This window comes from Sciurus carolinensis, chromosome 16, assembly GCF_902686445.1.
Source record: "Sciurus carolinensis chromosome 16, mSciCar1.2, whole genome shotgun sequence".
NCBI classification, from domain to species: Eukaryota; Metazoa; Chordata; class Mammalia; order Rodentia; family Sciuridae; genus Sciurus; species Sciurus carolinensis.
In genome coordinates this window covers 11,122,096-11,146,160 of record NC_062228.1, presented here as the reverse complement: position 1 = coordinate 11,146,160, position 24,065 = coordinate 11,122,096, and the positions used below count along the sequence as shown (strand labels likewise).

The following is a 24,065-nucleotide window of genomic DNA, read 5'->3' as shown; positions in this document are numbered from 1 at the left end:
GACACGCTGTCCCTGGGGTGACAGGTAGGCAGGGGCTGATCACACAGCAGGATCCCATGGGATGAAGAATGGATGGCACAATAAATGTCATCCAAACAGTGCTACAGCCAGTAAGCCTGTGTGGGCAAAGTCCACACCACTAGGGCATTCCTCCTCTGGACATGCTCCCAACCTCCCTGTCTGCTCTCCTGGAACCGTCTGTGGGAAATCACAGGGAACCTGTGTCATGACCCAAATCAGAGGAGTCGGCCTCCCGAGCCCACTTTCTCGGGCTCCCTCACTGCACACGGCTCATGCCAGGCCCATCAGGTGCTTCCACTCCATTCTCACCAGCAGCTCAACTGGGACCTTTGAGGTGTGCACAGCAAGAGCACAAGTGCAAGTCCAGGCAGATGCTGTCAGCCATCTGTGTCAAAGCCACCATGGAGGCTGCTACCTGACTTGCCCACCTCTGGCCACCTCATTCCTGCCTCTGCATCCTACTACTCCTCTAGGAAGGCTCCCATGACTCTCAGGAAGCACCCAACTCCCTTCCTCTCACCTCAAGGTACTGACAAACATGTGTTGTCACTGCTTAATTCATGACCCCTGACTCTGGCACAAGGAGGGACGTCTATCTTCTTCAGTGGAACCTTGGGTGCACACACACTGGGTCTGGCATAGGATGTGCCACACCAAGTGTCTGCTGAGTGGGTGGGGCCAAGGAAAACCCCCAGCCCAATGCCAGCACTTCTCAGCAGGATCCACTCCAAACAACATCCTGGATGTTGCACGTGGGAGCTGACAGGGCTCCCCCAAGGCTGGTTTGACTGAGAATGGCCCTCATTGTGTCCCAGTGGCATCGGGGCATCAGATCCATCCAGGCCGATCAGCCCTCAGACACAGAGCAGCAGAGGGAGAAACACAATTATATGATGGGTGTTCAGTCTCCTGGGCTCTGCCCACTGCCTGCAGGAGTCCTGGAAGCGCTGGAGATATTTCTAAACTCCAGCTCTTGGGGAGGTGCAAGCTGGAGGCTGGGAGTGCTGAAGGGAGAAGACACTAAGGTTTCTTCTCCAAGGAGCCCTCTGGCAGGCCCAGCCTAGGCCGACTGTGAAGGATGCTGCGGTACCAAAGGACCGTAGCTCTCCACGTCTGACCTATACCAGTAAATATGCTCTTTTTTTAAAAAATTTTGTTCAGTTGTAGATGGACACAATACCTTTATTTTATTTATTTTTATGTGGTGCTGAGAATCGAACCCAGTGCCTCACACATGCTAGGCAAGTGCTTCACCATTGAGCCACAACTGCAGCCCAGCACATATGTTCTTAGCACCCACAAGCCAGCCCAAGGTGGGAGCCAACAGGAGCAGACAAGCAAATGGCCAGCAGTGACACAACGGATAGGCTCCTGATGAAAACAAAAAGACAATACACTTACCCAAGGCAGAGACAGAGTTCTTTCATTCATAGTGACCATCTCATTTAACCCTCAAAGTGACCCTAGGAAATATTAGGATCATCCCTATCTTACGGATGGGGAAACAGGCTCAGAATGGGTACCTGACTTGCCCAGGGTCAGAGTCAGGAAGTAGCAAAGGCAGATCTGGGGTTGTGAGATAAAGTGAAGCTGGGGAATTTCTAGGGTAAGGCTTAGGTTCATGGAATCCAGGAACAGAAATTTCAGAAGCCTTTCTCACCTGCTTTGTCCCCACCACATGCACTCACTCACTCACCCACCCCAAGCACAGAGCATCACACAGAGCAGGCACTCAGTTAACACTGGCTTACTTCATACCTAGAACCACTGCAAATGTGGGCCATGTTTATTTCTGGTATATTCTTTGCTTGTTCCAAAGAGTCTCCAGTGGCCAATGGATACAGGCTGGACAAGCATGAAGATGATTGGCAGTAGAACTCAAACCCCTCTTCTGGGGATCCGCCTCAGGGGGTAAGCAGTCACAGACCCACTGGACTGAGTCCTGATCACCCAGTCATCCTGTCCAGGCTCCAAGGGGGCTTGAAGGGAGAGCACCTCTTCCCTTCCTTGCCCAGGAGAAATTCTAGGACCAGCTAGCCTTAGCAGCATCCTCCCCTAACACTGTCATGGACAATTTGATCAGCCAGAGTCCTTGGCTCAAGTCCTTGGTACTCACCTGGCAGGGAGCAAAAGTGTGGGAGAAGCCTGGGGCTTGTGAGCAAGTTCCACGTTCAGGACCTATTTCAAGGGAAGCCAAGGCTTTACCCTGCCTGACTCAGGAGTGTGTGAGGCCTTAGGACAGAAGAGGCAGTGTGGGGGTCCTGGGTCCCACGCCTGACACTCAGGAACCAGAGGAAGTAGAAAGAAGAAATGATGAGGCACCTGTCAGGTGCGCATGCCAGGAGCTCCCCTTTATAAGCACAGGCTGGCCTTGGCTGTAGCAGCAATCACAAAAAACTTTGTATCCAGGGCCAGCTATGGTCCAGAAGCACGTCCCTGCCCCAACTCCTGCCAAGAAGCAACAGGCACTGTCCTTGGGAAGCTGACAGAGGAGAGGTGGCAAGAAGAGGGCCTTCCTGCTGCAGGAAGCAGCATCTGCAGCCCCTAACACACCCTGAAAGGTAGGGACTGTCCACTACTGTCCTTCCCTGGGCCCTGATGGAAGACTTGTGAGATTCTGGCTGGAGTTCACTTTTGTGTTAAGGAATCTCAGCAGACAGTTTAAGTACAAGGCTGACCCTTTACTTCAGGCACAGCACTGGGCCCCGAATATGGGTAAATCCTCAATCCCAGATTTATCATCATGGAGGGATCTGGGGCCACAGACAGAAGGCACAGCAAGAACTTCACTTTGTACAAGGCCTTGGTTTCTCCATTTTTATGTCTAAAGCCTCACAGAGTTCTGCCATTCTCCAGGCCTAAGTGACAGCTTTCAGAGGTCCCTAACACAGCACCATCTGCCTGAACAGGGACAGAGGAGAGAACACAAAAAAGTAGGGTTCTACAGCTTAAAAAACATACCAAATCCCTGATTTCTGGGGTGCATTGTAGGGATGGGGCCTCGTGCTTCCACCCTGGGAACTGCTCCCACCCCAGACCCCATCCTTTGCCCCATTCCTCACTTAGAGGTGGGAAAGAGGGCAGTAAGGCAGGGTCTCTCCCCAGTATTAAAGAGACAGATGGAGGGCAGAGTCCTACTCCCTTGGAGTGAGACCACCCTGCAGACCCTTATCTGGGCACTATGGGCCATGAAGAAGGCAGAATTATAAAGTGTCTTTGCTGGAGAACAATCCCCACCACACAATCCTGCTCCCCACACTTCAAGTCTGACTGTAATATTGCCTGTCCTGTTTTAGGACACCTCCAGGAGGGCAGGGGAGGGAAATGTCCAGGTCCAGGGGAAAAGAAAACAATGGGTGCTGCCAGCAAGGGGCCACAACCACACAGACTTGCAGTCAGAGGGACCCCACCAAGTTGGCAGCCCCAACAGCAGCTGCCTCAAGGATCAGAGCTCCCCCTATCCTGGTACAGGGAGTGGAGGTGCACATGGTGCAGCACATTGAAGCAGGTTCTGAATGTCTTTTCTCTGCCTCAGTCTCCACCTCTGCACCATCCATATAACTGGTGTGGGGTGGGAGCAGCTGTCCAGGGGCCTTTCCCAGGGAGACAAGAGGTCTTAATGGCACTGCCCTTACTTCATTCCATTTGCTAGACCTAGGGAGATACCAGCCCAGAGTGCTCACCCTCCTGCTCAGCACAACCAATAGTGTCCAGAGGCTCCAGTCCTCCTCCCTTCCAACCAAAGGTGATTTTCCTGGCAGAACCTGGGACTGCCCTGCCCTGACTCCACCCAGCTCCCACTGGGCTCCTTCTATGCCCAAAGCAAGAAGGTGGTGGTTGCTAATGCCAGGAGGGTGTGCCAGCAGCTCCTCCCCAAGGGCTCCCTTCCCTACAGACTCCACCTGCACCTGGCCCCTGCTCCTCCGAGCACCCACACCTGCACTTCTGACCTGTCATTCTCTGCCCCCATCAACCCGCTCTCCACCTGGTGAAAGGAGGGTGTTCATCTAGCCCAGGACTATAGGAAACCTCACCGGTTGAAATCGGAAAGGATATGTCTGCTCTTTGCGTGAAGGTGACCAAAGCCACAGCAAACCCTAGGACTGCCTCACAGGAGTGGTGTAGAGAAAGGAAACCAAATGCTCTTAACACCTATATGGGAGCCTCGTGGACGGGAAAGGGAGCTGCTGCTCCCAGTCTAGAATTCTCAACCCAAACACCCCACCGCCAGGCCCTAACCGGCCGGCTCGTACTACTGCGTAAATCTCTGCTTCCCCGAACCCTCAACGCTGCAGTGAGGGGCAAAGAATCCCAAGCTTCCAACACCTGAGCGGCAGCCTCACCTCTACCCCGGCTCCCCGCAGACGCTGGGGACGCCGGGGCTCCGTAAGCAAAAGCTGACACCCCAGCTCTGTGGGCTGTCGAGCCAAGGGACTCCCCAACGTGGATCCCAAAGCCCCGCTGTCTACTTCGCAACTCGGCACGAGCCCCCTGTCGTGAATCTCCGAGGTGCGGCGCTGGACTCCCTCCGCTAGGGATCCGGCTCCCACAACCGTCTGGCAAACCCGGCAGATAAAGGCCCAGGCGCACCGCCCCCGTTCCCGGAATCCAGCGCCGGCGGGCTGGGGTGAATCATTAACCGGCCCGAGACAGGAGCTCTGGCTGCGCCGACTTCCAGACGACGCCACGCACTTGCTCGTCCGGCCCTCAATCCTGAGGCTACGAGCGACCCACAGCCCCGCTCCAAAAGACCGACAGACGAAACACCACCCCGCCTGGAAGTGCGACTGCACGACCTCAAGGGACCTCCGACCCTCCTCACGGTCGCGGAAACAGGCTCAGAGGCTGGGCGCAGAGGCCCAAGGTCACACAGCAGGCAGTCACCGGCAGGGGGAGAGCGGGCCGTCCGCCAGCAACTTTCCCGGATCCAGGAACTTTCCTGCGGGCCAGCGGCCCCTGCGCCCAGCCCTTGCATCTGGCCCCAAGGCCCACTGGCTCTGGGCTCCTCCGCAGTGCCTGCCTCCTAGCACCCGGCCAGAACAGGAATAGGTCCGGGACCGCGGACCCGGGTCGGGTTGCGCACCCGCTGAGTATCCAGCGGCCAGCGGCTCCCAGGACCCGCAGGTCCAGCAGGAAATGCCACTCGTTTAACCCCTTCCCGCCCGGGTGCGAGCGGGGCAGCCGCCAGGAAGCCGGTTCGCAAAGCCCATCCTTGCGCGCGGACCCCGCCCCACGGCCGGGAGCAGACCCCGGGCCGGGTCTGCCGCACTCACCAGGTAGTTCATGGTGTCCCGCCGGCCAGAGGCCTCGGCTCCCCTAGGGAGCGCACACCGAGCAATCCGGGCCTCGCGTACTCGGGGTTCTAAGCTCGCCGCAGCCGCCCCGGCCCGGACCCCGGTCCGGCAGCCTCAGCCACCGCCTCCGCCGCCCAGAGCCGGTCCCACCTAGCTCCGCCCGCCGCCGCCGCCTGGCCAGCCCAGCCCGGCTCCCGGCATGCCCGGCCACGCGCGCCCATTGGCGGCTGAGGCTCCCATGCAAATGAGCCGCCTGCCCCCGGGACTCAGGCGCGCAGGGGGTCGCGGGAGCGCGCGGACAGGAGCCTGCCCAAAGGGACAGTCCCCTTCCACCGACTCAAGGACCTAGTCCGGGGCCAGGTTTCAAACCTACTACAAATGATATCATATCCCTTTCTCTCCAAATACAGGTCCCCGCCCCCCACAGCGGGAGAAAATGCGTTGCTTGAAGGTCTGTCTACCTAAACAGCCTCCGCTTCTCGGAAGACTGCTGGGATTGCCCTCTCCAGCGCACTAGGTGCGCTGCAGTCCCCTCCTCGCTCACTCCAGGCACTGGCCTCAAGTCGATTTTTGTCTTTCCCACCCACCAAACTCTGGACATTCCACGCGTATTATCAGATTATCCGTCTCAGAGCTGAATAGATGTTATGGGGAGGGAGCATGCCCCAGCCTGCAGAAAAATAATAATCACGACACGACCTTGGGCAGGCAGACTGTGTAAGGACCCCAGGAAATGAAGACTCAAAGGAGGGAGGTTGGCGAGCTCTGGCCTGACCTGACGTTTTTTATAGTCCGTACTGCCCCTCCCCCTGCATTCCTGGACCTTCGGGGACTCAGGCTGGCCCCCTGAAGCCCGAAGGGACCACAGCCAAGGCTCATTCTGTCCTACCCACCCCCAACCCCATGCGCTCCTGGCCACAGGAACAAGGAACTCAGGAACTAGATGCTTGCCATCTCCCACCCTTCTCCACTGACCTGAACCCAGATTCCCTGGAGCAGCACTCCCATACTAGCTTCTCAAGTCTGCCCTAGGAGACCTGTCCCCTCCATTCTTGAGTTAGTCCTGGCCAGGCCTAAAACCTGTGCCTAGTACCCTCCCGAAACCTGCTCCAACTCGTCTGTTTCTGCAACGTGTGTGTGTGTGTGTGTGTGTGTGTGTATGTTGCACATGCACGTGTGCCGTGGGAATTAAAACCACCATGGTAACACTGGAGAGAGCCTTGGCTTTCCTAAATGCCCCCTTGGTAGGTTACAGGTCAGTGACTGTCACCCCACACAGCAAACAGTATACAAGAGTCCCTGAGCTCAGTCCAGGGATGTGCAGTGCTCCCCAGGGAGATCAGGATGGAAATTGCTCCAGGCCAGCCAGAACCCTCAACAGTCACGGTAAGGAACTCACAGAACATGTGCACTCTATCAAGAACCTCCTGGAAGGAACAGGGTAGACCTGGTTCACCCAGCAGAGAACTCCCTGGCATGGCCTGTGATAGACACACAAGCCCAGGGCAGAGCCACTGCAGCCCCTCCAGGTACCCAGGTTCAGCCAACAGTCCCTAGCCAGATGTGCATTTCAAGCAGGCCCTCTGCATCCTGGGTTCCTTGTCATCTGTAAAATGGTAGAGAACTGTACAGTAAGGCTGCTCACAAGTCCTCTGAAGAGCTGGCTGAAACAGGTTCCCAGGTCCCATCCCTCCTGAAAAGTGGGGCATCTGCACTTCTCCCAGCCTTCTCTGTCCGGAACCACTGTCCAGAACCACTGGCCGGAACTCAGAGCACGGGGGTAGGTAAGGAGCAGTGATGCAGTGACGGGAGTTCTGGAGAGGAGGGGGTAACTAGCCTACACCCTGCCCTCCCCAAGACTGCCCCCTCCCACTGTTACCTTCAACACGGTTCATTTCCCCACAGAAAAGGAGCCAGAGCTCAAGAGCACAGCCTAGAGCATCCCCTCTTTTGGGACCCCAGGCACTGTGCCTCTGCCCCTCCTACACCCTATCCCTATCCAACTACCAACTCCTTAGCCTGAAGTGAGTGGCTGGCACATCGGACTCCCAGGAGTGGTCTAAACCAGCTGCACCACGAAAGAAGTCTGTGTTGGAGGCTGGAGGGAGTCCTCAGCTTGTCCCCTGTGTCTATCTCTGAAGGCAGGGGCAGGGACCAGGCCTCACTGCCAGGCGGCATCCTGCTGGTAGCCTGCAGGCTGAAGGTCTCTGCAGGAATGGGCAGGTATATAAAAGCCTGACCCTCAAAGGGGCTGGTCACTACTCCATTCTAGCTGGTTAGGAAGGGAGACACAAAGAGGAGGTGCCTGGCTGGGACCTTGGGAATGGGAGACACTCCTCTCTCTCTGGAGCTGGATTAAAGTGGCATTGGGGGTGGGGTTGCTGGTGTGGGCGGGGAGGCAGGGGGAGGGGAACTGGGCTCAGGCACAGGCATTTCAAAAATCTGCTCCTTTTCTACTTAAACTCCCCCCTCCCAGCCTGTGCCTCCTAGAATGGTATTTCCGCTTTGGAACAAGGCCCCAAGATCGTCGTCCCACTGTTTGGCGGGAGGGAGAGTAATAGGGAGGGATGCCCCTTCCAAGACTAGTGGTAGGGGTGGACATCTACTAGGCAGGCTCTGGCTGGGGTGTATGGTATACGGGAAACAGAACCTCACCCCACCCAGTCTGGCCTCCCAGGCTGCCAAGGAGCACTGACAGGGATGCACCCCCACATGCCCAGCACAGTCTCTGTGCTGGCCCTATGCCAAAGCCCACAACAATCCCCCATAGACTGCTTTACCATTGGTCCCATTTTACAGGTGACAGGAGTGAGACTCAGTTTACAGGCACTGGCCTCATGCCACATATTCCCAGGCATAAAAGGGAGAGAGCAGGCAGCCAGGGAAGGGGAATGTTGGGGCTGCTAGACTTCAGCACACCAATTATCCTGCAGCAGGAAGGGAACCTAGGGACAGGAGCACTCCAGGGTTGGAGCCAGACTCCAGGCACACTGAGTCTCCCAAAGGATAGGTAGCTGAGATCTAAGCACCTGTCCCCAACAAAACTGCACTCTGCATTGGGGGCCAACACCTCCCCCACCCCACTGAAGTTTAGCCCCATTGGCAAAGAGGGTACATTAAATATCTGTTGACTAGATGGGTCCTGGTGGGAAGGTTGGTGTGGATGATTCTGTCTGCCCTAGTCTCTCGAATAGGAGGATGGTCAAGTCATGCCCAATGTGTGTGTGTAGGCACACACAGGTATGTGGACAGTGGGACTGGCGGAAAGGAGCCCCAGCTGAGGAGGAGCTGCGGAAGGGAGGGCAATGGTGGGAGCATGGCCAGGTGCCAGTGCCAACACTCTCCTGAAGGTGAGTTCAGGGGTTGCAGGGAGATCAAAACCTGGGGCCTGGAATCATCATTTGTGCAGGGAACCTGGTGGACCCAGCACATGAGGACCCTGGTTCTCACTTGTCACTAAAGGGTCACTGGGAAGGGAGCTGCTGCTCATGCTGGATCCTAAGTGGAGAAAAGAGTCCAGGACAGGGTTCATGCTCTGGGGTTTCTGGTCTTACCTTCAGTACAGACCCACTGCACCAAAAAACTACTCTTGCTTGATGTCCAACAATGTCCACTGCACCATTTACACCAGCAAGAATGGGAGGCGTACAGTGTAAATGTCCAACTCTAGGGGATGGCTAGACAAACCACACCCCTCAAGGAAGATATGCTGCTATAGAGAGGGCCGCTTTCAAAGACTAAAATGCAGGAAAATGCTTCTAACCAAGTGAAGTGAGAACGGGCCTAAAATGACTTGCACATACGATGGTGCATAGCCCCTTCCCTTTCTGAAGCCTTGGTCTTCCCAGCAGCAGGAGGTGGGCTGGCCGGGGCAGCTAATGGCCAGCTCTGGGAACAGCAGCAGGAAAGGATTTCCTGAGGCTGGAGGTTCAGTGCTAAAAGTCACAGGAACCGGAAGAAATGGTGTCTCTGGAGAGCCAGGAGTTGCTGTCTTCCCCCTGGGTTGGCCACTGAGAGTGGCAAGTACAAACCTGGGAGAGGATATAGGGACCCTGTAGATGGCACAGAGAAGAGGTGAGATGGCACAAGAGCAGAGTCCTTGCTGCTGCCATGGGGACCAGGATGGAACTACCACTACCCAGAGGCTCAAAGGGCAGTGCCTCACCAGCTCACATGGCCAAGAAGTGGCAGAGCTTATACATGCTGCTGCACAGCAGTCCAGGCGTGCCCCACAGAAAAGCACCCCTAGTGGCCCCAGACAGGGTAGAGTATGCGTTCTTAGCGTGGGTGTTGGAGCTGTCAGTCATAAAGAGCTTTCCCACCCCTCTGTTTTCCAAAGTTAGAGTGACCAATGGGATATTTCATTTGTCATTACAGTGGTAACCGTGGAACGTGAGTGGCCCCAACAGCCTGGAGCTAAATCCCTTCTGTCCAGTCCTGCCCTTCAGAGTCCCTCAGGACCGTCCCGAAACCTGGATGCAGGTGTAGGACCAAAGCATAGGACATCAGGCAGAGACACCAGAAGAGACATAATCCAGGGACGGGGGATCCCTGACTCAGGCCTCATCACACCCCAGCCCCAGGCCTGGATCCCAGCAAATCCAGTGCCTCCCACCCCACCAATGCAGCTCCTGCTTCTCCCTTCCAGAAGGGTGGCAAAAGTCTCCCAGTTATTTTCCTTGTTTTTCTAATGTGAAAATTTAAAGGTAGCAGAGGCACCCACAGGGAGGTGTCTGTCTCAGGGGGGCTGTGCCGAGGGGACCCTACCCTCAGAGAGTCAGTATGGCAGCCAAACATTGCCCAGAGGCTCTGTGCCCCACCCCGAGTGATCACTATGGTGGTCTATGTCCCCCTTTCTGTCTCTCTCTCTCTCTCTCTTTTTTTTTTCAGTACTCGGGATTAAACCCAGGGGTACTCTACCACTGAGATACATACCCAGCCCTTTTTATTTTATTTTGAGTCAGGGTCTCACTACATTGCCTAGACTGGCCACGTATTTGTGATCCTCTTGCCTCAGCCTCCTGAGTGGCTGGGATTATAGGCATGCACCACCATGCCTGGCCATTTCCCTTTCTCATCTACACCTTCCTTTCCCACCTCCCATTTCCCTCTCCCCTCCAACAGGGTGCTGCCACAGCTGCCCCTACATGTGTGGCATGAGAAGGCTGGGGCCTATGTGCTGCCCTCCCTACTGACTGAGTTCTGGCTCCTGTGGCCCTAATTCACAATCCATGGCAAAGGCAGCCTCTCAACGCTGCCTGCAGAGTAAAAGCTGGCAGACAAAAGGGTGTTGGGGAAGAGGAACAAGGCAGAAGGAGGGGCACAGGGGTGGGGCAGGTCCCTGTCCTCAGAGAAAGCTCAGCTGCTGGTAGCTGCCTTGCTCCTCTGTCTGACAGGCTGGGTGGGCAGGGACAGGGTGTGGTCAAGAGGCCTCCCCAGCCTGGCCATCTGCTCTTGCCTTTCCCATGGCAACCAGCCCCAGCAGATCAGGCAGAGCAGGGTGACTTCACATGCCATCTGCTGCCCACCCCACTGCTTCCATCAAACACTGTGCCCATACCCACAGATACCCACAGAGGGGCAGAACAATATTGCCTGCCATTGGGCTGGGGTTAGCAGGGCAAGGGACCAGCAGGTTCACAGGAGGGGACTTGGGGCTCTGGGATGGAAGTACAGTAAGAGTGGATACAAAGAAGGCAGAGCTACAGCAACCACCCGGAAAGCAATGCTTTCTTTCCTAGGACAGTAAAGCAGTCATCCCACCTGAACCCATTACTACCCCACAGAGAAGGCTCCATTTGACCCAGGAGATACAGGCCCAAGCTTTTGCTTAGCTTTAGTCTGTAAGGACAAGAGCAGACAATGACTCCAGCTGGCTGTGGGACCTTCAGTAAGTCACTGCACCTCTCAGAGGCTCGGTCTGCACATCTGTTAAATGCAGTCCCTGACAGCAGCGGTGCCTATCCCAGACCCTGTGAATGATGGCATGCACAGGCTGCACATCGCGGGTAGCACCCCGGTGGCAAGCAGCCAGCAGCACATCGATACCCTGCACTGTCACACGTCCAGTCCCACCCGATGGGCACACCTTCCCTGGACCATACCACGTGCACAAGTGTTCCCTGCCAGGTCTGTTCCCCAAGACCTCCCCGCTCTCCCCATCCCCTGAAAAGAATACCCTTCTCAGGTGCTCTGTGATTCCTCCTTCTTCCCCCAAACCTCAATTGAGACTCAGGGGCAAAAATCCTTCCTTGGAGCTTGGTTGCCCCCAAATCCACCAGCCAATGCTGGGGGTGAGCAGGGTCTCCCCTAGAACTCTGGGAGGGTGCTGTTTATGGGGTCTATCCCTCATTCGCAATCACAGGCTGAGCATCCACTGCACGCCGGGTGCCATACTAGAATGCTACCGCATGAACAGTCCCATCCTCAGGGAACACACGGTGGTGCAGGGCAGGCACAGGTAACCACACATATTTGTGATAACAAGGACTCTGCGGGAGAACAAAGCGGACAGCAGAATGATGGGGAGGGGATGTTTTACACAAGGTGCTTGGGGCCCCTCTGAGGAGGTGGCATTTGAGCAGATGTGTGAATCTTTTTTGCTAAGGCTCATTATGCAGAAAAAAAAAAAAATAACAGTAAAGACTGGTAAAAAATAGCACAGGCAAGCCTACTCCTTCCTTCAGTGTGAAGAGACACTCTAGGCACCCAAAGAGTGGCTTGGCTGCTTCTGCTGGGCTTGGGGCTCCCACAGTTGAAGCAGGGCATCCCAGAGTGTCTAAGTAGCAGGGTATCTTGGCAGTGGGCCAAAGGGGCTAAGGAGGAAAGGAGGGGTGCAGTCAGCTCCCAGGACAGGCTGCATTCTCTCCCTCCTCCTGTTCTCTTTGAAGTTCTCCCAGTCAGGACTTCAGGGTGGCCGGCTAAAGTTAACCTGCCAGGTAACCAGGGAGTGGAGACAACTGGAGAGTGTTGTGAACTGAGAGCAGTATCATCACGCACCTTTCTAAGCAAGCATGTTACTCTGGAAGATCCAGGATTTGGGGTCCCAGATAACTCTTAGGGCATGCTTCAAGGCTATATGACTGGATATCAGATGTTATAAAACACTGAAACAGGATATTAAGCCAACCTCTGCCAGTGTACTGGTACTTAAAGATACACAGTACCAGTACTGTGTACTGGTACTTAAAGATAGCAACAGTCATCCATCAGCAAGGGAGTAGATCAATGCACTGTGACATATTCATAAGTGAAACACTTCTCAGCAACAAAACAGAGCAAACTATTGATACTGGCCACGTGGATGAAAATCTCAAAACCATCAAGCTGAATAAAGAAGCCAGATTCAAAAGAGTACCTACTACATGTTCCCACTTATGTATAGAGTTCAAAAATAGGCAAACATGTCAGGCATGCTGGCACACACCTGTAATCCCAGCAACTTGAGAGGCTGAGGCAGGAGGATGGCAAGTTTGAGGTCAGCCTCAGCACTCAGCAAGACCCTGTCTTAAAAGAAAAAATCAAAAAGGCTGAGATGTAGCTCAATAGTGGAGCATCCCTGGGTTCAATCCTGGGGGTGGGGTGAAGAATAGGCAAATTTAAGGCAGTGATAGAAATCAGAACGGTGGCGACTTTATGGGGTTGGGGACATTTGACTGCAAAGGGGCTTTTGAGAACTTTCTGAAGTGATGGAGACATTCATTATCTTGATTTCATTACTGGTTACATGAAAGTCTACATTAGTCAAAATTCATTCAACTACATACCTCAATAAGAGTCTCAGCTTATTTGTTTAAAAAAGCAAAGAAGAAGGCTGGGGATATAGCTCAGTTGGTAGAGTGCTGGCCTTGCATGCACAAGGCCCTGGGTTCAATCCCCAGCACCACCAAAAAAGAAAAAAGAATGAAGATTATTGAGGGGGGGGGGGAAGCAGAGAAGAAAAATACATGGCATTATATATTATTTTAGAATTCAAAAGAAAAAATTAGGGGCTGGGGTTGTAAAATAAAGGTATTATATTCATCTATAATTTAAAAAAAATTTTTTTTTTAATTAGGTATTGCAATCCTAAACTCTTTTTTCCCTGGCTGTCAGGGAACTTCAAATTAAATTTCTATGCCTACTTAGCCTAGACCTTCTGGAATAATCTTTCCTCCTTCCCCATACATTACATAGTTTTGGTTCTTTTGATGATTCCAGACTATTTGTGTCTTTCATTATAATCTGCTTCAAATCTTTCTTGGAATTTGGCAGGGACTAAATAATAAATTAAAATTACTGAAAAGCCCCCTCAGCCTCTAATCCCTCCTAGAAAGGAGATTAACTTTAGAGCTGCAACTTGTGACCATCTCTGATGCCAAAGAAGGCATCCTTCAGCACCTCTACTGAGGTCCCTAGCCTGCCCCAGCTCAGCTTCTTAGAGAGAGGGGGACAATGCCACAGAAAACAGTGACTAAGAGGAAGACAAAGCAACAATGGGGTTTGGCCAGGATGCAATGAAAGCAAGCAACAGCTGTTAGGCAACCAAGTCCAGGGCTGGGAGCTGAAGATAAGCCTGGGGCAGGAGGGGGACAGTGGACCATAGGGAGGACAACCTCATGCCCAGGGAGGGAAATGGAAGGTCTGCAAAGGTCACCCTGCCCTACTGCAGGTGCTCACAGTCACAGCCTTGAGCCCACTCTTTAAGGTACTGTGAATATGGGATGGGGTGGAGCCCTGCCTGCCCTGTGCTGAGCCAGGCTACTGTAGATCATGATGAGGACAGGTCTGCACCACCCCAGTGGCTTCTACTGCCTTCCACTTTGCCCTACTCAGGGAGTACCAGTATCCACCGGGCCTGGGACACAGTGGGCCAGCTAGTGGCCCTATCAACGCCTGTGTGTTAATCTGTGGGCGGAGTGATAACAACAACCTGACCACTCAAGGCTTTAGAGGGAGGGGTCTAGGGCTGGGAAATGTGGCTTGGTAGTAGAAGCTTGCTTAGCATGAGTGAAGCCCTGTGATTCTGGCTGCTTGCTGTGCCAGGGCAGGGGAAGAGGCAAATGTCATTCACCACTAAGGTCTTGGAACCACACCAACCACAAAGAAAGGGCCACTGGAAGTAGACCAGGCAAATGACATAGAATGATGGGGGCATGAAGCAGACCGCCTGGGAACCCTCCCCACCCTGACCTGTTGTGCAGGAGTCAGGAGAGGGTCCTCAATCAGAGCACCAGCAGACAGCAGCACCAGCAGGTGACACTCCCGGCAGACTTTCACTAACAAGAGTTGTGCATCCCTCACCAAGTTCTTCCTAGACCCTGAAGCTCAGTGCTGTTGACATCCCCACCACACGGATGATGAACTAAGGCGCATCAAGGTTCTCATTTAAGGCACAGAACCAGCACGGCTTGTTGTTGTTGTTATTGTTCTTCTTCTTCTTCTTCTTCTTTTTTTTTTTTTTTTTTTTGTACTAGGGATTGAACCCAGAGGTATTTAACCACTAAGCCACATCCCTTTTTAAAATTTTTTGTTTTATTTTATTTTACTTAGAGACAGGGCCTCAATGAGTTGCTTAGGGCCTTGCTATGTTCTAAAGTCCTCACCCTTGACCCACCCAACCACTCCTCTCTGAAGCAGACTCTCTAGGATCCCTTTTGGCCCCCAAGTCTCCCAGGACAGAGGCTGAGACACTAAGTTCTGCACAACAATGAAGCCACCTGCTGGTGGGGTTCCATCCCCTCAGCAGGCGGTCAGGGGCAAGCTGGAGCTGTGAGCAGAGAATAAGGAGCCAGGTGGCTGTGGATCCTGCTACTGATGATGCCTGCAGTCCTGTGAAGCAGCCTGACAGCAACCGAATGACCTCACCAATAAATGCACAATCACAAACAGGGACTAGGAGTGCTTCCCAGGGGTGTTGCTGCATGGCTGAGCAGGAGCAACGTGGTGAGGAGGACAGGGCTGGGATCAGTTTCTGCAGAGAGGAACAGGCAGAGCCAAGCCAGTGGCAGGAGAGGGTATAGAAGGGCTCTGGGGACTGAGCTGAAGACTCTGGTCTTGGACACTGCCTCTTCCCACCTTATCCTATTGAGCCCTTTCTACGTGGCCTCAGCTGGCCCAGCGCAGGCCCTCCTGGCCCTTGGCCAGCCCTCCCACTCACAGCACCTGCTGGTACAGAGCCAGGCACAGAGGTCACCCCCTCTAATACTGGCAGCAGTTCAACCAGATACCAAGCCCTGGTCACTGCTGGGCTGGTCAGGACTAGACCAACCCCGATACACAGCACTGGGCAAGCTGCCTGCTTCCCAGGGGCACTAAAGGAGTTACAGAAACTCATGCCTGGAAGGCCACAAGCAGTGTCGGACTCTTAGCAGCCCTGGTCTTGTCAACAGCTCAACAGGCTCTAGCCTCTACAATTAGAGAGGCCATGCAGGATGATGGTCACTTTATGGCTTTGGAGCCTGCCTAATTCCAGTTGGCTCCCACCCTGATTCCACTTCTTGCTGGTCATGGGACCCTGGCAAGACATTGGTCCTCCCTGAGCCTGGGGGGCCCAGCCCATGCCTGGAACACAGAACATGTTCCACACAGGTCAGCATCTGCACCCCTTGAAAAGACCCATCCCTTGATAAAGGAGTATAGGAGGGGTGGGAGGGGCACTACCCATTTCATCACAGGAAGTGTGAAATGCCAACTGGGAGGCACTGCCCAGGACACTGGACAGCCATGCTCAAGAGGAAAGCAGATATCAGAGAACAACCAGGAAAGGAGTATCCAGGCACTGCCTGAGCACTAATTTTGGCTCCCGCCAGAGTTAGGAGCACTTAGCAAGGAGCCAGGAACACCGTGGTACCTTCCCCTTCCCAGCCCTAGACTCCATAGGAGTTAAATGGCAAGTGAGGTTCTTAGCATATGCCCTGCTTAAATACCCAGGGAGTCACACCCAGCTCAAACTGGCACATCCCAATGTCTTCTCTCCCTGTCATCACCTCCCATCCCATTCTGAAGTATCTTGTAATTTCTGTGGGTCAAAGTGCCTGCGTCAGCCCTATCCAGAAAAAGATTGCCCAAATGAGCGGGTATGCTTAAAACCCAAACGTGTCCCTGAGCACCACATGGGCAGTTACCACTCTGGGATCCAAGAGCAGGGCTTGAGCAGGAAGCATATTCTGGAAGCCTCCATAGGGCCTTCCCAGCACATGAAAACAATCTTCTCCAAAAATGAACTTCTCCTAGCCTTACTGCCTTACTACCTCACACACGACCCAAGGTCCTAGGAGACACCTAGGTGATCTGACAGCTCAGTCACCCTCTGCAGAATGCACGAGGGCTATGACTATAAGCAAGAGGGTGGGGAGTGACTGGGAGCTAGCCATACTGGGGACAGACCAGCTGACCTCGATTGCAGTTCTCCACAATTATACCTATCTGTCCAAGTCCCACCCAACCTGCCATTCTCTCCATTTACAAATGGGGCACCCAAGGCAGAGCTGATGACAGCTGCTCAAAGTCCCATAAGACAAGGGGTCTGCATGCAATTCCAGATTTCACATCCAGAGCTCCGCACTGACTATGGAAAACCAAATCAAATGCACCATCAGGCCTGACCAGGCTCTGATGTGACCAGAGTGACATTCCTGTTTACAACTGCTCTGGAGACCCTGACCCTTCAGCAGGCTCAGGGGTGGGAGTCCACTTTATTTTTCTAAACAGAGGCAAGGCTAGTCAGTGCCCTAATGCTCTAGGCCCAGGAAGATCCAAAGCTTTGCAGGAAACAAGAGCAGAAAAGAGAAGGGGCTGGGCAGGCAGTTTCTACCTTTTCTTTCTGGAGATGAGGCAATTATACTCTGAACTGGAACAGATGGGGTGGGGGTTCACATCAGCTTGGCCTGGAAGCCCTAATTTTTCATCTGTAACTCTGCATTACTGCTTCTGGAGGCGGGCAGGAACTGAGATCTTTAATTCCATAATAACAATGCTTTGCATTTACACAGCCTCCTCCAGTAATCTCCATACACTCTATAATAGTTAATTAAGAGGCCACTTGCTCTGCCAGAAAGCCCCGACTGTCTGCTTCACTGAAAGGATAGGGTCCCCCAGGTGAGGAGCAATTCCAGAAACAAGGCCAGGCTGGGCAGGGCTCTGGCTCACTGCCTCTTCCTGTCAGAGGGAAAAGCCCCTGAGTCAGCAGAGAAACAATGGCTGGAGGCCACAGCTCTTCCAGGCAGATGGTGCCCCCTCTGGCATGAAGCAGAGTGCAGATTCCCACCTCAGTATGTCCATCTGTAAAGTGGGCTGGGGCCTGTATGGGAGGCCTGCTCACCCAACAGCCAGAATCCCAGATTGCCATTCTCAGGAGGTGACCCAGATGTCCAGGTATGCTGTCCCATGTGTGGAATGCAGAACTATGGTCTAGGGGTTGCCCAAAGCCACCTGCTGGGCAAGGAAGAGGGGATATCAGGCAGAGAAGCCCCATAGATAGAAGGGAGGAAGCTGCTGGCCTCAGGGCCCCAGAGGTTCAGCCAGGGAACAAACTTCCCGGAAAGTAAGTGGATCAGTCAGTGTCCCTGCATGGTTCCCATCAGACCAACCTATCCTGAGAGTGGCCTGTCTCTGGGGACAGGACAGACCCTGACCCAGGCCTGGCCATCCTGGTGGGGACCCAGAAGCACAATGGGCAGCTATCCAAGGGAGTTTTCTAGGGGACAGCACAGACCTCCCCACCCCTCACCCAAGCCGGACCTGGACTTGGGTTCGGGGGACTGACAAAGATCCCTCCCTTCTAGGACTGGCCATCCAGGTGAGGATTCCAGCGGGACAGTACGGACTCCCGCCTGGCCCAGGTGTCCCAGTGGGGGCAACGAAGACCCCTACCGACCCAGCCGTCCTGGGGAACTCCCTGGGGAGACAGCCCAGACCGACCTGTCTCTCATGAAAAGAGGATGAAAAGAAGGACCGAGGAGGGCGTGGGGGAGACGCCCCCAACCTGTCGCCCGACCCCTGCGCGAGGAAGACCAGATGGAGCGACCTCCAGACTGGCTGTCCCGCAGCATTAGGCCTCAGCCGGCGGCGCGAGGTTGCAGGCCGGGCGGGAGACAGCGGGCCGGGGGGCGGCGGACCCGGGGTCCCGGGCGGCATCGGTACTCACCGGCACAGACATCTTGGCCGCCGCTGCCGGGGCCCAGCGGGCAGCGGCGCCGGCAGGCGGGGGGCTCGGGTCCGCCCGCGCCGCTCACAGTCCCCGGCGCGGGGTCCCGGCTCTCTGGAGGCTGCCCGCGGGCTCCTGCGCGCTCCCGGCGGCCGGACGGTCCGGCGGCTCCAGCCCACGCCGCGCATGCGCCGCCCGCCCCGCCCCGCCCCCTCCCTGCTGCTGCGCCGCGGGCCGCGTTAAAGGCGAGGACCCCGGACCCCGGCGTTTTTCTGTCGGCCCAACGCGGCTCGGCGGCTTGGCGTCCACACCTTATCCATCGTTGGAAGGTCGCCTCCAGACGCATCATCTCATGTCCGCCCATCCTCTCCTCGAGGCCAGAACCTCCGCCCACGGCACATCCCAGGTGCTGGGCGCCTATCCCGTGGCGCTGGCCGGGCTCCCAGTGCCGGTGTCCGGGCACAGACAGGGTAGGGGCTCTGCCCGGCTAACGGCGATAGCAGGTCAGCGGAGCAGGGCTTACAACCCTTTTGTCTTCCCCCAGAGGAGAGGGAATCCAGGGATCCCTGGTACCCCCCGCGGCGCCGTCCAGGGCTCCTCTGGCCACGTTCCCAGGGAAGGGGAGCTCCTGACTCCCCGGGAGCTGACTGGCTTATCCGTGGGTCCACCAGGCAGATCTGGACTGGTTTTCAGGGAGGATCCCGTCTCCTGGTAACCCCCACCCATGGGCCCACCCACAGTCATCCCTGAGCGGTGGGCCAGCCTTTCAGAAGCTGGAAGACTACAATAAATGAACCTGAGCCTTCCTTTCCCCGGTTAAACACCCCCAATTTCTTCAGCCGTTCCACCCCTGACATGGTGGAAACATGCATCTGCAGGCAGCGGGCATATATATGTTCATCCCCATCCTTCCACTCCCATGCTAGTTCCCGGTCTTGCTGCTTCCACGTTATTCTTAATAGACTGAGGCTTAGATCCCTCAGCTACCATAAGGCAGAAAGAATCAGGGGTCTATTCTGCTACCCACCACATACAGCCTGTTCCTGCTTGTGAGTAGGTGGACTTCCAGGCCAAGGCTAGACCCAGGGTAGTAGCTGCTGTTGCTTTGGGAGGGCGAGGACCAAGACCAAATGGGGATCAGATGGGGGGGACTAGCCAGAGGCAGGTCCTGGAGGTGAGCCCTGCTGCCCACCCTGGGGAGGAGAGACAACCAGTTCCACAAGGCTAGTTGGCGGCATCGTTGGCTCATGGGGGATCTGGGTTGTGGACAGAGAGCTCTGGCCCCCTAGGAAATATCTCTGTGGGTGTACTGTGGATCTGAACAGGCTCTTTGGTCTACCAGCTGTGCCATGGCAAGAGGCCCAAGGTGATTGAATGGAGGAAGCAGAAATGGGGGTGCTGACTTCCCCAGGGCTGGCTCCAGCACTCCAGATCTCTATATTCCCCATTAGCAGATCATCTCTTGGAGTTTAGAAAGCTTTCAGCCTTCTTCCTCGAGGGGTGGGGCAGCATTGGTCTCCTCACCAGGATGGTTCTGAGAGAGTCCTAATGGTGGCACCAGCAATGAGGAGAATACAAGATGTCTGAGAAAGGGGACATCAAGACCTGCCACCATACCCAGATCCTAGCTGTAGGACTGAAGAGGTGTCCCTTTCTGCTCCGATTGAACAAGATTGCCCCCTTCATCCCTGGAGTAAGGGTTCCCAGTGGAGCATCTCAGTGTCTCCAGCCCAGTACTCAGCAGGGCATTGCTGGAGGGGGCAGGCGGGGCCACAGCAAGTGTGTGTGTGGGGGCGTCTGGGCTGACAGCTGCCACCTCCTCAAAGGGTGCTCTGTGTGTGTTTGGCACATGGCCCTGCCCGTGCCCACCCGACCGCATCCAGCTGGCACGAGGGCTCCTGAGTTGAGAGCAGCAGCTCAGCCTGGCGCCTGGGCTCTTGGCCACACACTCCCGCTGTCTTGGAAGCCCCCTCCGCCAGTCACCCTGGTCCCCACCCTCACTCTCTCAGGCTCCACCTCCCTTCCACTTCTCCTATGTGGTTGCTCTGCCTTGTCGCCTCGCTTACTGTCCTCTCTCCCTTCTCCCCAAATTTAGGTGCCCAGGCCAAAACAGGGTGAGCAGTGGAGAAAACCCTTCCACATGAGGAAATGGGGATCCAAAGGAGGGCTAAAGCTGGGGTGGTCCTCAAAACCCACTAGTCTGCCTCCAGATGCCTCTGGGCAGCATTGCTAACTCATCCCTTAGTGCTGGGCAACAGGACCCCGGCAGATCTGTCTTTTGCTCTGAGGCAGGATCAGGATGTTGGGTGTGGGGACAGGGAGTCAGAAGAACTCCTTCCGGGACACTATCCTGTGTCTCTAAAGGCAGTGGCTACCCTTCCCTCATCTGGTCCTGCAGGCGAAGCCATCCCAGGATGACTCACTTAGTCCTTTGGGGAACAGCCTCTGAGGCCTGACTACCAGCAGTTCAGAGTAGATGCAACAGCTGGGCTGCCCAAGTAGGCGCCAGTGACTGGAGAGAGTCCTTGAGGGCAACCAGAGCCCTCTTACCGAGGGTACCCACTCCCCACCCCAGGGAGGAAGGGTTTATTGTTGCTCCTGGCACTAAGGAAAAGAAATTTGGATAAAAACTTTTGGCCATATAAATCAGGGCAGAGACAAACTTCACACCCAGCTGTCCAGACGCCTGTCCCCTGGGCCTTGCCGGGTCTACAGAGCCTGAGGGCTGAGAGTAGCTTCTTCTCCCTCCCCATCCCTGCCCCGGCAGGTTACTCTGACCCAGGAGCCTCTAACAGGAGAATGCAGTCTTTTGAAGCCCTTCCCAGGCACTGTGTAACCATCTTACATGGTACCTCGTCACCGTGAATGAACAAATACTGACACATGCTTCATAACCCAAGTCCACACTTTACTCAGATCTCCTTATATTTCCCTACTGTCCTTTTCCTCTTCTAGGTTCCCATCTAGGGTCCCATATCACATTTAGTTCTCATTCATATCTCCTTGGTTTCTCCAGATGTGTGCTTCTCAGGCTTTTCCTTGTTTTTGATGTCCTTGACAATTTTGAGTTTATTAGCCAGGAAGTTTGTTGAATGTTCCTCGATTGGGACTTGTCTGATATTTTCCTCATGATTACACTGGGGTTATAGGTTTTTAGGAGGAGGATCACAGAAGTAGTTGCTCTTGTCACGTCACATCAAAGGTGCACACTAGCAACATGGCTCATCACCTGGTAGAGTGGGTGCTTGTCAGAGTCCTCCACTGTTGAGCTCTTTTCCCTTCCCACACTTTGCTCCTTGGAAGGAAACCACGGTGCACAGCTCACTCCTAAGGAGTGGGGAGTTATGCTCCACCTCCTTGGGCACAGAATAGATATTTAAGTGATCTGGAATTCTCCTGCTTGGGAGAATTGCCTCTTCTCATGCATGTATTTATTTATTCAATCATTTATCTATATCATGTGGACCCATGAATATTTATTTTATACATTGGACAATAATCCAGTGCTATACATGTATAATCCAATGCTACCACATGTATTTCCTTGCTCAAATTGTTCCTCCTAGGGTCACTGGGAGCTCTTTCAGTTGGTGAATCAGATTTTTCAAGAGAATCTCAAAACCCCGATTGTTTCTCTGGATTTCAAAATGACAGAGTCAAAGAAAATGTTTCTGCAGGTCAACTTCAGGTAACTCTGGGCTCTGGAGTCAGACCACCTAGTTTGTATCTTGTTCTGTTGCTTGCAGCTGAATGACCTTTGCGAGTTAACCGACCTGGGGCTGTTTCCTCATTTGTGAAATGGGAGACTATGCTGGGTGGTTGGGAGAATTCAATCGAATGATGCACTGATGCAGGTAAAGTGTGGGGGGGGCACTAGACCAAATATAGATTCCTTGCTTTCCCTCCCCTGCTGGGTTCAAACCTAGGGGCTCACACATGCTAGGCAATCCTCTACCACTTGAGCTACATCCCCAACCCAGAATCTTTGCTTATTAAATGACAGAGATTATCTACGGAGGGCTAAGAACTGTGTTTGTTCTTGGGAGGCGTCAAGGGAAACTTCAGGAAGGGGGTGGCTGAAGGCTCTGGTGTGGGCAGAACAGGAAGTACCCACCCTAAGCCTAGTTTTCCACATGAGAATCAAGCCCCACCACTCTGTAGTAACACTACGTTGACAGATGGGAGGAGTACCAAGAATGAATGACTTCTAGTTGGGTGCAGTGGCCTGCCTGGAATCCCACATACCTGTAATCCTAAGGGTTCAGGAGGCTGAGGTAGGAGGAGGGCAAGTTCAAAGACAGCCTCAGCAATCTAGCGAGACCCTGACTCTAAATAAAGTATAAAAAAGGACTGGGGATGTGGCTCAGTAATTAAATGCCCCTGGGTTCAATTCTTGGTATTAAAAAAAAAAAAAAAAAAAAAAAAAAAAAGAATGAATGACTCCCTCTCCCCAAGAAGGTAAATCAGACTGGCACAGAAAGAAAGGCTCAGCTTAGTGAAGTGGCTAGGGAACCTATCAGTCAGCCAGGCTGGACATTGGGGTTTGGTCCCGGTACCACCTCACACTTACCCTAGGACATTAAGCAGGTCCAATTTTCAGCATCCTTGAGTGATTTCACAATCTGGGCAAGGGTGGGCCCTGGGGGCTGGGGTATGGCTACCCCCTTGTTTTTCCCCATCATAGAATCTTGGGGTATATCTTGCCTGGAGAGCACCTGGCAGGGAAGGTTGATGTTCAGGACAGTGGGCTGCTGGGGGCACAGAGAGATTACTGTCCCTTAGACGAAGGCTTTCAAGACCTGGGGATGATGCTATACTAGTTTCTTCTTGCTGCTGTAACAAATTATCACAAACCTAGAGGCTTAACATAACAAAATTTTTACTATTACATTTCTGGAGGTCAGAAGCTTAAAATGGGTTGCCTAGACTGTATTCCTTTTGGAGGCTCCACAGAAAAATATCCCTTTCTTTGCTATTTTCAGTTTCTAGTGGCCACCCATGCTCCTGCCCCAACACCACTCTGACATCTGCTTCCAGTCATCAAACCTCCTTCTCTAACTTAGACCATCCTGCTTCCCTCTTATAGGACCCTTGCGATTCCACTGAACCCACCTGGACAATCCAGGAAATTGTCTCCATCTCAAAACCCTTAGTCTAATCACACTTGCAAAGCATCTTTTGCCTTGTAAAGTAACAGTCATTGATTTCAGGGATTAGGATAAGGATATATTCGGGGGATATATTAGCTGACCACAGGGAGGTTTGGGCATCACACCCTTACTCCTTGGAGTAGGACCAAGTCCCAGTATCTCACCTGAATCCCACTCAGAGACACAGCTCTTGTCCTCCAGTTGCAAACCACACCCTGCCTGTGGCTAAGATGCAAATAACTGCTGGCAGCCTGAGTGGAATAGGGGAGAGCTCCCTGCTCACACCATAGCCCCCCACTGGGCATCACAGCTGAATGTTTACCATAGTGATTTGGCCAGTATAGGAATCCTTTTGCTTAGTTTATGCAGCACATCTCACTGTTCATGGGAACAGCCAGAAATGATGTGAGGCTGCAGTGTGCAGACAGGATGATGTGTATGGATCTTCTGACCCCTAATTTCTAGGAATTTATC

At 54.0% G+C, this 24,065-nt stretch overlaps 1 protein-coding gene across 4 annotated transcripts in view; it reads right to left on the bottom strand.

Moving 5' to 3' along the window:
• Positions 1–18,601, bottom strand: part of Bcar1 (BCAR1 scaffold protein, Cas family member) — a 37,742-nt gene extending 19,141 nt beyond the window's left edge. The window contains exons 1-2 of one of the 4 annotated variants that reach the window (XM_047529298.1): positions 4,906–5,011; positions 2,138–2,199 (exon numbers count right to left, since the gene is read on the bottom strand). In XM_047529298.1, coding sequence (XP_047385254.1) covers positions 2,138–2,199; positions 4,906–4,996 — 153 coding nt within the window. In that variant the 5' untranslated portion in view covers positions 4,997–5,011. Of the gene's footprint in view, positions 1–2,137; positions 2,200–4,364; positions 4,570–4,905; positions 5,012–5,294; positions 5,800–18,441 lie in introns of those variants that run through there. The other 3 variants (XM_047529301.1, XM_047529300.1, XM_047529302.1) reach the window with 3 other exon arrangements.
• Between the last annotated feature and the right edge of the window lie 5,464 nt (positions 18,602–24,065).